At 46.4% G+C, this 12,077-nt stretch overlaps 1 protein-coding gene across 1 annotated transcript; it reads left to right on the top strand.

Moving 5' to 3' along the window:
• Positions 1-231: 231 nt before the first annotated feature.
• Positions 232-8,061, top strand: LOC310697105 (homeobox protein NANOG-like). Its single transcript, XM_083483431.1, has 4 exons — positions 232-633; positions 2,377-2,648; positions 3,657-3,746; positions 6,188-8,061. Exons 1-4 carry the CDS (start codon positions 438-440, stop codon positions 6,623-6,625), a joined length of 996 nt encoding a protein of 331 aa, XP_083339557.1. The 5' UTR covers positions 232-437; the 3' UTR covers positions 6,626-8,061.
• The last annotated feature ends 4,016 nt before the right edge of the window (positions 8,062-12,077 follow it).

Genomic DNA, 12,077 nt, shown 5'->3' with positions numbered 1-12,077 from the left:
AATAATAACATATTTATATGATGCCAATCGACATACAAATTTAATAAATAAAATACTGAATAAATTGACATTCAGTGCTCTTTTTTAAATGTGGTGAGGAGGAAGGGGGTTTATTGGGTTGTTCTTGCTTTTATTTATCTCATATATTTCCTGTTTTTACAGTGTGCTTTTATGTTACTGCGGGTCTAGGGCAGCATACAAATTTTATAAATAACAATAATTATTATTTAGAAGTTAGGAAATAAATTCCGAACGAGGGTCTCCATCCTCCGACCTCCCGCCCCTCCCTCCCGCCCCGCCCAGCAAATTGGACCCCCTTTTAACATGATAATGACCGGGGAAGTCCTGCCTGCAGCCCATAAAAGATCCCCCAGGGGATCGCGGTCGCTTCGGTGATCCAGCCACGCTTCCGAAGGGTCCCACCGTCGCCTCCATTCATGAGCACCCCACTGGCCCTCAATGCCTCTTACCGGGTCTACCCTACAGGGGTGGTGGCCCCCGCCGACATGGGCTACGACGGTTACTACTGGCCCTCGGTGAAGGAGGAGATGGAGCCGGGGAGCTGCTCCGGGGGGTTCCCTGCCCCCGAGGCTGTTAACGGCCCGGAAGGGAAGGGCCCCAGCAATAACCCAGGTAAGCGGATCTCCCAGGAAAACGCGCAAAGGAGGTTGCAGCCCTCTTTGCTTAAGTCTCTTAAAGTCCCTTCACCCAGGAAAGCTGACTCCATTGCAGCAGGGTTACCCCAAACATGGGTCTCTAGCTGTTCTTGGGGTACAGTTCCCATCATCCCTGACCACTGGTCCTGCTAGCTAGGGAGGATGGGACTTGTAGTCCAAAAAACAGCTGGAGACTCAAGTTTGGGGAGCCCTGCATTTACTGTACAGAATTCCCTTTCTCAGTTAAGCAAGCATTGGGAGCTTCTTGCAGCGAATGCAAAGCTTGGAATTCGCAAACTGTGAAGCAGAATACAGAACCCGTTTGAATGCAAAAGTTGGGCATTTTCTCCCTCGCTTGATTTTAATGCACCTAAGCGGGGTTGCTTGTTCGGAAGTCGCTTGGGTTTGCCTTGGGCAAGATAAAGCGATTAACAAATTTAGTAAGTAATAATGATGATTATTTCGATGGGGGTCCTTTAACCGAATTTGGATTGTGGACTTTTCCATGATAGGCTTGGGTGATGTGCACGGCAGTAGGGCGTAGTGGGTAGAGGGGGTTGAACCCGGAGACCGGGGTTCAAAGGCTCGCTTAGCCATGAAACTCTGGGTTTCACCCCCGGACTCTGTCTACTTCACAGGGTTTTGAAGGATAAAATGGGGAGGTTGGGGGGGGGGAGCCATGTGCACCACCTAGAACGCTTTGGAGGAAAGCCAGAATAGAAACGCAGTAGAAAAATAGAAATATTTCCTCGGGAGCCCATTTTGCTGACTGCGCAGGGAACAGGTTGCAGGTGCGCAGCCGGATCCTATGCGAAGTTAGGTGCGCGGCGCCTAATTGGGCTAAAAAAAGTTATGGATCTGGATTTCCACGCCAGCGCAAAAGCCCAGCCCCTGGTGGAGAGGAGGTATTCAAGGAACAATTGTCTGGGTTTGAAACTGCCCTCTTAACTAGGGAGCAAAACCGGGTCAGTGCGAGGAGTTGCTGCCTAGCCAAAGAAACCGCTTTCTGGCCGGAGAAGAATGCGCTCACACATTTAAAGTCCTGTGCTTTAAATCTATGTTGTGGAGGTGACCGGAAAGTGGCTACCCTTATATCTTGACCTGGATTATTACTGGGCACAAATTGCTCAATTCCCAACATTTTGCGGACTCGAAATGTAAGCGCGATTTGGGTGTCAACTCGTTAATCCTGCCCTTCCCTCTTGTTATGAACGTGAATTTTGCCGAAGCATTTTGCAAGCCGGTTACATACCAGTGTTTTGCAGAGTCATTTAAGTTATGGTTGTCTTAAGCAAGAATTAAAGCATTGCTTACATCTAGTTCATTAGTGTTCTGCAGTCTAGTGATGCTAATGATAACTGTTAATGGATGGGCGTGGTCTGTTGGTCCTGGAGATGAGCAGTGCAATCCTAGCAATGTTTACTCAGGTGTAAGTGTTATTTAATTTACCTGGGCTTAGTCCCATGTTGGTGGAGTTAGAATTTGCAGCCTGTTGAAGGTTTCCTTTTATGTTTCTATGTTCAGAGTGTGCAAACTTTCAAATATCACAGGAGGTCTGAGAAGTAGCTATAGTTTGATCTTGCCTGATGCAAAAGTTCTGTATAGAAAGTTTGTGTACTGTTTCATAAAACTTATTTATCAAACACTTTTTGCATTCTGGCTTTTTAAGCCCCGTTCTGCCCTATTTATCCTTTGCATACTGTCTCTGCTTGATTCCTAGATCTCTCCCCAAGGTCTTCCAGCTCTGGGATATTCACTTATTATACACCAGATTCTGCAACCAGCCCCAACAAGCCGCCCCCCTCCCCAGATCTGACTTCTACTCCCCAGCGGTGCAAGGAGGAAAGTAAAGGAGGCAAGAAGAGCAAGAACCGCACGGCTTTCTCTCAAAGGCAGCTGCAGGTCTTGCACCACAGATTCCAGATGCAGAAATATCTCAGTCCTCAACAGATCCGAGAACTGGCCTCTGCCTTGGGACTCACCTACAAACAAGTAAGTGTTTTGCTGAAGCAGGGCAGGGTCAGGCCGGGAGACCTTTGGCCTGAATTTTTAAAGATTTGCTCTTTGCTGACTTTCCAGAGTCAGAATTCCAGTTGTTCCAATAAGCTGTCCTGCAGAACAGTCTTGAGATCCACCTTTTCTGTTTTGAGATCCACCTTTAATAATTGTCTGCCACACTTCTGATTGTGTATGCCTCACTTATTTGAGCCTTCCTTCCTTTTCTCCTTCTGCAGCTTCCTTTCTTACATAGCTTGCTTTATTCTTTCTTGGTGGCATGCAGAATTGTATTTGTTTGCTTGTGCTTTAACTGCCATGGCTTCTCTGAGCTTCCCTGGGAGTTCTAGTTTGGTGCTGAACTGCAACAAAATGCTGCAGTGCGGGGTTATCTTAATTAGTCATTTAATCTTTTGCTTCCCCAAAATTCCATGGCACACTTTGAGTTCTCATTAGGCTGTTTTTGAGGTCCTTCCTATTTTATGCACTGTGACTGCTGTTTGTTTTCCGATATTTAATTTTATTGAGTACTATTATATTCTAATGGGTTATTGAATATTACAGCTGATGCAAGTTGTTTATTTTAAAGTTACGTTTTGTTATTATGACATTTTTGTATTGGGTCAAATTGTTTTAAGGTGTGCAGTCTTTGTTTCTTCTGTCTTGTGTATAGTAATATAGAAAAGCGGTATACAAATCAAAAATTAAATGAAATTGCATGCAAGTAGTGCCAACTTGGTAACAAATCTCCACCTGCACATTGTAATGGAGGGAATGGCCAACTCTCTACTCACCTGCACAGAACTCCCAGAGATCTCTTGAGAAGAAGGAATGCCAAGTTCATTCTTAGCCTGTTGTATAAACATGCTCACTGGGTGAGCTTTTTTGCCTTCATGGCTGACAACGTAAAGATCTGAGTGTGTGTTTTATGAGTGGTGCAAATACACCTTTGCATGGATTGACTACAAATGAAGGAAGTTGCTCATCTTGTACTATGTATTTCAGATAAAAACCTGGTTTCAGAATCAGCGGATGAAGTTTAAACGGACCCAGAAGGAAGCTGTGTGGATGAGAAGAGGAATATGCCAACCTCAGGTAATAAGGCGGCCCATCTGATGAGCAGAACTTCTCCAGCTTCTGACACATTAAGAAGCTCCAGTGTGTTGCCTTTATAGTAGTGCCTGGCCCACAATGTGAGCAATGGGTTGTAGATTCAATCCTTGGCATCTCTAGTAGGGCTGGGAAAAATCCCTGTGAAATCCTGAAAGTGCTGCTACCAAGTAGTCTAGACCATGACTGATGCTGAGATCCTTAGCTCATCTATCTGTATAAGGCAGCTCCTTATGGTTTAGTCCCCAAATAAACAAGGCTTTCTAAATCCAACCTAGAACCATAGAATTGTAGAGTTGAAAGGGACCACAAGAGTCATCTAGCCTCACCCCCTGCAAGTTGAGAACCTTTTGCCAAACACGGGGCTTCAACCCACAACCCTGAGATTAAGAGTCCCAAGCTGTACAGACTGAACTATCCCAGCTTGAGCTAAGCCTCCATTTCTAAGCATGGGGAGAGGACACAGGAACTTCTCCCCCTTTCATATATTGGGTTCTTCACTGACATGGGTGTCAGCATCAACAAACAAGTATAATGTCCATATATGTATCGCACAAAAAACACAAAGCAGACCTCAGTATAACAATGGAGCTTTGAAATATTGGTTGAGGGAGTGGCTCCGTTACATAGGTAGGGACGGTGGCAGATATCCTGACATGGACATGTGATCAAAATAGGGTTCCCTCAGCAGCTGTCATGGATGCTTTAGTTGAGATTCCTGCATTGAAGGGTCTTGGACCAGATGACTCGGGGGGGGGGGTGTCCCTTCCAACTCTTAAGATTCTATGATTCCAGGGCCGGACTGAGGTTTGATGAGGCCCTAATCTACTGAAGGTAATGGGACCCTTCATATGTCCAGCTGTCCTTTGTCAAGTACAAATTGTCACTGTTTTTTGTGTTGAATATATGCTATATGGTAATTTATAGACCTAATAGGTATCTAAAGCCATTTGCACATAACAAAAAATGTATTTTTTCAAAGTAATTGTTGAACTGAAATCCAGAACGGATTAAGTTTGAGAACCAAGGTACCACTGTACAGTGGTAGCTCGGTTTACAAACAGCCTTGTTAACGAACTATTCGGTTTACCTCAGACTACAAACAGAAACCAATGGTGGAAGGGCCTCATTAGGGAAAGCGCGCCTCTGTTTAAGAATGGATTTGGTTTAAGAACGGACTTCAGGAACAGATTAAGTTCGTAAACCAAGGCACAACTGTATATAGAAATGAGCAAACCAGTGATATTTTAGGCTAGTAGGCAGGGCCCATTACTTACATCATAGGAGCCTATGCAACACAAAACACTGTTGCTGTATGTAGGTTTTATTTTTATTTTTTTTATCTTATATTTTGGAAATGTACTTCCAGGTGTTTTTCCTTTAACTTTCTTGGGGGGAGGGGGCCAAGAGAGTGGGGCCCTAAGCTAGAGCTTGTTTAGCTTATACTGTACGTAAATCCGGCACTGTATGATTCCATGAAAAGGCCTGTTCCTAAAAGTCCAGGAGAGTGAGTCTCACACACCCATCTATTCCTGGGTCACTTCTGGGGGCATGAAAATAACTAAACAAACTGGGAGATTTTAAACCTTAGGCTATCTGTTGGGACTTCACCCACAGTGGCCTCAGACAGACCTGACACAAAGTAAAGACATCTTATCTGTCTAGACACACCATTTTTAATCATTATTTTAATGTGGAGTGTATGTAAGTTTGAAAACAAACACCCTATTCCTTCAGAGCCGGGATGGATGGTCTTATGGAGCGTTTACAGTTCAGGACAATATTTTAGTAGAAAATTTGTACAATTTAATATAAAAAGGTGGGAGTTCAGTTAGGTCAAAAGGGTCTGTCTTACATTGAACTATCCTCTGCCATGAACACACAGGGTGGCATTGGGCACACCAATACTGGTCTCCACCCTCAATCTCCAGATGGGAATGATTTTTGCCTAACTTCTAAAGTTGCCTGAAGGACAACTGAGATAACGGATAATAATTTAATAACAATAAATTATTATTTATAGCCCACCCATCTGGCTGGGTTTCCCTAGCCACTCTGGACTGCTCCGAACAGAAAATTAAAAACATTATCCTTGACATCTGATGGGAGGGCATTCCACAGGGCAGGTGCCACTACCAAGAAGGCCCTCTGCCTGGTTCCCTGTAACCTCACTTCTCTCAGGGAGGGAACCACCAGAAGGCCCTCAAAGCTGGATCTCCGTGTCTGGGCTGAACAATGGGGGTGGAGATGCTCCTTCAGGTATACTGGACCAAGGCTGTTTAGGGCTTTAAAGGTCAGCACGAACACTTTGAATTGTGCTTGGAAACGTACTGGGATGCAATGTGCTTCTGTAGACAGGTGATGTCTCAATGCTAAGCGTTGCTATTTGGGTGTGCGTTGAAACATTGCTACTTTTCTCTTTACAGAACGGTTACCTGGACATAAACCCCAGCTATCACCAAGGATACGCCATCAACGATGCTAGGAATATCCATTCATTGGCCAATGCCCACGAGAACTACGCCAGCAATCCCGTCTGCGTCAACAACCAGAACTATAGCAGCGATCACAGCCAGATCTACGGCAGCCCCCAGGGTCTGTGTCCAGTAGTGGGAGAAGGAGAGGATGGAGGCTTCTTTGGGAAGGCTGCTGGGCCCTGTTATGGCCAACAGGCAATCGGGTACATCGGCCAGCAAAGGATGAACTTCTGTCACGGTTTCTCTGCAAGCCTGGAGTATGCTGCTGTGAAGATGGAGGGTGGATATTCTTTTCCCAGTGTATCTGCCACTGCACCAGGCACCTCTGTCCTGCAACATTATCAGACAGACCCTCTTGCAAACCCAAGGACAGCAGAGCAGCTCTAATTCCCAGACTTTAGGTTCTCTCCCTGCCACCCAGGGCTCTCATTCTTTTACTGCTTTCTCTTCAGATTCTCTTGCTGCAAATAGGAGTCCCGCTCCTATTGTCCCACCTCCTTCACTGGCATCTGTGAGGGATCTTGGCACTTGAAAAAAAAACAGAAAATGGGCAGTTTTATTGCTGTCTTCTGACTCCGGGGCTGTGTGTGTGTGTGTGTGTGTGTGTGTGTGTGTTGCATGTGCGGCTCTGAACTTGGCTTTCTTCAGTTCATCCTGGCTGGCTCCAGGAAAAGGCACTCGATGTGTATGGAAAACCATGTTCACGAAGAGGAATCTGCAAATGTTAGAATTAACCGTGCTCCCATCTCCCCTTGGTTGTCTGCTGTGTGAGTCACTTCCTCAAGAGCTCGAAATTTGGCTGCCCCTCCCCAACCCAATTTGAAGGCAGCTTCTACTCTTTTAAAAAAATGGACTCTTTTTGTTTCTTTCCCCATTCTCTTTGATCTTTCATGAAATATATTGTTTCTTTCCTAACAAGAGAGCATTTACTCTTGCTTCAACTGCCTATCTGTTAAGAGTAGGATGACTTGGGGGTAGAGGACAGAAGTTCTGGTTTAAGGTACATCCACTACATGGAAGCAAAGGGGTTGCCTTTCTGACCTATATGACAACCTGCTGCTATTGAACCTGTCCTTCTGCATCTCTTCACTTAAGGAGACCTCCAAAAACATAATGGACAGAGCCAGATATAATCAAGGCGAAAAGTGAGGTTTTCTTTATTTTGGCAGTAAACACTGCAGGGGGCTCTTTATTTCCCCTTGCGCCACAAATCTTCAGGCAATAGCAAGGGATGACCTCTGCAGGTTCTCTCTGATCAGTCCTGGAAGGACTGCATAAACAATCCCACAGTAACCCTCTAGCCAAAGGCTCTCTTAGGTAGGGCTTGGTTGCTGATGGCCAACTTGGAACTTAGTATTACACGCCCCCCAATTTTATTATAAAATATTTCATTCGCCAATATGACAAGACCTATCGTCATAGGGGATCTACTGTAGGTGCAAGAAAAGATGGTGGCTTGTGTGATTTTTTAATATGACACTGCAGGACACTGTTGATTTTTCCTCTGGCTAGCCTTGCTTTTTAAGTCTTACTATGTAGTGATTGCTGGAAGGGGGAGGAAACTTCTGCCTCCTATCCGGCCGTACTGTGGACCTACCTGCTTAGCAGCTGCCTAACTGCCTAGATTAGATTTCTTTTGGAATGAGGGGAGAGTTAATGGACTTGCCAAATGTTTTTAGTGTTTCATATTCTCGTGGTTCATGTGTTTGCATACAGAACACACCTGCTTTCTAGTTAGCATAGAGTGTTTACTATAATGCTGTCTCATTTTTAATCTGCACAAGGCATTGGTGTTATGGTTGGTTAGTAAAAGTGCATCCTGATAACTGTGTTTCTGTTTAGCTTTGTTTGTTTGTTTAAATAAGCCATTGGCAAGTATTTGCCGCTGTTATCGTACAAGAACCTTGTGATAAGTACATAACCTTGTTGCCCTAGGAGAAATGTTGCTAGCCAACCAATATTAGTTTTGTTGAGGTTCAGGAAACCCATTTAAGACCCCCAATTAGCCATGATGCCCATAGACTTTCTTTAACTGAAACAGGCTCTGATTTACATTTCCCGATGATTTCATATATTGCTCAGAGCAGCTTGGATTTAGGTTACCTGAAGCTGAAAACTAGTTATCTTCATGCCAATAATAATAATGATGATGACGATGATGATGATGCAGCCTTCACTCACTCGTAGAGAAGCCTATTGCATCCTTCCCAGTACTGGAGCATTTTGTCTATTGTAAACCACAGAGCCTAGGGCTTGCTGATCAGAAGTTTGGCGGTTCGAATCCCTGCAAGCTCCCGTTGCTCGGTCCCTACTCCTGCCAACCAAGCAGTTTGAAAGCACGCAGTGCAAGTAGATAAATACCGTATTTTTCGTCCCACAGGACGCTCCATCCCATAAGACGCACCTAGTTTTTTTGGGGGGAAATAAAGGAAATTTTTTTCCCTTTATTTCCCACCCAAAAGCAGGTCGGGGAAACCGAACCTGGTCGAGGAACAGCGGGATGGCGGTGCTGCGCCTCCCTGCTGTCCCCCGAACTTGTGGGGCTGGCCCATGTCTGCCCGGCGTGAGGGGCGCTCTGCATCAGGGCGCCCCGCCCACCGGGCGGCAGGCTGCTATCCGCAGCGTGGGGAGCCTTGCGGGGAACTCCTGCAAGGCTCCCCACGCTGCGGATGTCTGCTGGGCGCGGGGGGCGTTCTGCTTCAGGGCGCCCCTCGCGCTGGGCAGCAGGCTGCTATCCGCAGCATGGGGAGCCTTGCGGGGAACTCCTGCAAGGCTCCCCATGCTGCGGATGTCTGCTGGGCACGGGGGGCGCTCTGCTTCAGGGCGCCCTTCGCGCTGGGCGGCAGGCTGCTATCCGCAGCCTAGACATCCCTGCGGGACCTCCCGCAGGGCTGCCTAGGCTGCGGATGTGTTCCCGAAGCACCGGGCACTCTGCTTTGGGGACGCCCAACGCTCCGGGAAGCAGGCTGCTATCCGCAGCCTAGACAGCCCTGCGGGACCTCCCGCAGGGCTGCCTAGGCTGCGGATGTCTTCCTGAAGCCTGGAGAGCGAGTGGGGTCGGTGTGCACCGACCCCTCTTGCTCTCCAAGCTTCAGCAAAAGCCTGCATTCGCCCCATAGGATGCACCCAGATTTCCCCTTCATTTTTGGAGGGGGAAAAGTGTGTCCTATAGGGCGAAAAATACGGTAGGTACTGCTCAGTCATGCTGGACACATGACCCAGAAGCTGTACACTGGCTCCCTCGGCCCATAAAGCGAGATGAGCGCCGCAACCCCAGAGTCATCCACGCCTGGAACTAACGGTCAGGGTTCCCTTTACCTTTACCTTTACTCTGCTACATTTCCCCAAATATTTATGAATGAAAGGGCAAGATATCCCTGCCATGCTGCTTAATTATTTGCAATAGTCTGAAAGGTGAATTATGCTCTCTGGTTTAGAATTACACCTTTGTGTCTATAAACTGTGGTCTAAGCTACTTTTTGAATCCATCTCTGCCAAAAGAAGGGAACTCACTTTGAAACTTATAGATGGTTCCTAACACCATGGAAGCTGGCAGTGATAAACCCAGGAAACTCAACTAAATGCTGGAGAGGTTGCACCAGTACAGGCACATATATCTACATGTGGTGGGAATGTCTCAAAATTCAACACTTTTGGACATCAGTCCTACCAGAAATCTTCAAAACAACAACAAAAGGAATTAGAAGCAACTCCAGAACTGGCCCTATTAAATATAGACAACAACATGCACTCAAACTACAAAGAACTCCTAAGCCACCTAATCAGCAGTTAGGAGCATCATAACTAGACACCGGAGAGGGACCTGTCAGGAGTGAACATGGGCCACTGGTACCAAGCCATATGGGAAACAGCTACTAGAAAAGCTAAGCAACTAATTGAAATGAGTACAGGGACGAATGAAGGGGATGCCTTCACCCTGTGTGGCTCCCGTTTATTACACACACAGCCCAACAAGACAACAGCATAAAAACCCCCTCTCTCTCTCAGACAAAACTCACTGCAAGCAACCGAATGCTGTACATGCACTATGCAAAAGAAGGAAAAATCATCAACCTTACAATGCCTATGATAGCAATGTCTCATACCAAATGTAACTAACCTGTAGATAGGACTCTTGTAAACTGAAAACAAGAGATGTTATATGTACCTTTGTTATCCATGAAAATCTTTCAATAAGAACAATAAAAAATACACCTTGTTTTGGGTGTGGTACGCAATGCCTGGGCTGAAATTGTACCTAGATGCAAATAGAGCCATTAAAGAACATACATGGGGACACACATAATGACAACTAAACTAACATGAGGCAGGTCTCTTGGGATGTTGTTGTTTAGTCATGTCCGACTCTTCATGACCCCATGGACCAGAGCACCCCAGGCACTCCTGTCTTCCACTGTCTCCCGCAGTTTGGTCAAACTCATGCTGGTAGCTTTGAGAACACTGTCCAACCATGTCCTCTGTCATCCCCTTCTCATTGTGCCCTCAATCGTTCCCAACATCAGGGTCTTTTCCAGGGAGTCTTCTCTTCTCAAGAGGTGGCCAAAGTATTGGATCCTCAGCTTCAGATAGGCAACTGCAATTGGTAAAACTAAGGAAGTTTTCTTTAGGAGTCAGCAACTTGGGTGATGGAAGGAAGGCAAGGTGGTGTGAGAACAACCCCAAGCTTCAGTTTATGACCAGGAGGCCAGGAAGGGATTCTTTTTGCGGGCACACGCGCTAAACCCTGTCTGTGGTTCCTACCCCATTATCCCAAATGATGAGACAAGAGACCAGAGTATGGATTCAAATTGGCCACAACTTTATTGAACTTCAGAAGTGGGGAAAGTGGCACAGGCCTTGGCAGGTAACCCTCTCAGCCCACCTGGCTGAGGATATGCAGGCAGATGAGGTCCAGTGAGAGGGGACTGCAAAGCGCAAACTTACACAGCATGTCCCAGGAGTTTGACCTACATGCCACTGCTCTAGGGCCAGGGACTCCCAGTTTTTGCCCTTTAACAGGCCCTGCAAGCGCCACCGCATGAGGAGGGAGCATGAATGTTAGACTAAGCTTGATGTTAGACTAAAGGCTACCTTGCCAAGGCCTAAAACCCACCAAAGTTGTGACGAAATTGCTACAGGGAATGCAAAATATTAGTCTGTAAAGAAAGAATCATTAAATTGAAGATCACTGACCTAGGCTGAAATTAATAAAACAAGAAATTATTAATTTGAGGGAGGGTGGGTGGGTGATCCTGGAAGGAAGAACAGCAAAATAGGCTTGGACAATGGAGTCGGCCTCTTTTCTTTTGGCCTTAGGCCCACCCCCGTCCATTGTCTTCCCTGGCTGAGGGCGGGTCAAAGGCCAGCTCAAGCAGGTGGGTGGCACCCGCCCAGGTGAGTCCCACTCGGTGCCGCAAACCCCGCCCACCTGTGGGGAAGGGAGGGTGGATATTATAATAATAAAAATAGTGTCCTGCATTTTGCCTTCCCTGGGGTAACTTCTATAGGCTGGGAGTGAATCAGGCCAACCAAAGACTCATCTAGTCTAGCATCCTTTCCTCATGGTGCCCAACCAGAAGCATTGCTGCACTAAAACCCAGGACAATCAATGTTTTGGGGAGTGGCGTCACAGCCAAATACAGCAATGTCCTGTATAATTAAGTGTTCGTATTAAGCACCTTAATATAGGCGTCAGGACAGCAGCGGGGAAAACTTGTTGGAAGCAAAGCAGGTTTCAGAAAAGCCTGCCTTACCCAATGTTTTCCCTAAACAGGAGGGCCTTCTGGGACAGATAGATGGAAAAGGAAAGGCAGAACTGCATACTGTCTTCATGTCACAT

This window comes from Podarcis liolepis (genome assembly GCF_965112155.1).
Source record: "Podarcis liolepis genome assembly, chromosome: 17".
Classification (NCBI taxonomy): domain Eukaryota; kingdom Metazoa; phylum Chordata; class Lepidosauria; order Squamata; family Lacertidae; genus Podarcis; species Podarcis liolepis.
The sequence above is the reverse complement of the archived record's forward strand: the minus strand, read 5'-3'. Positions and strand labels throughout refer to the sequence as shown.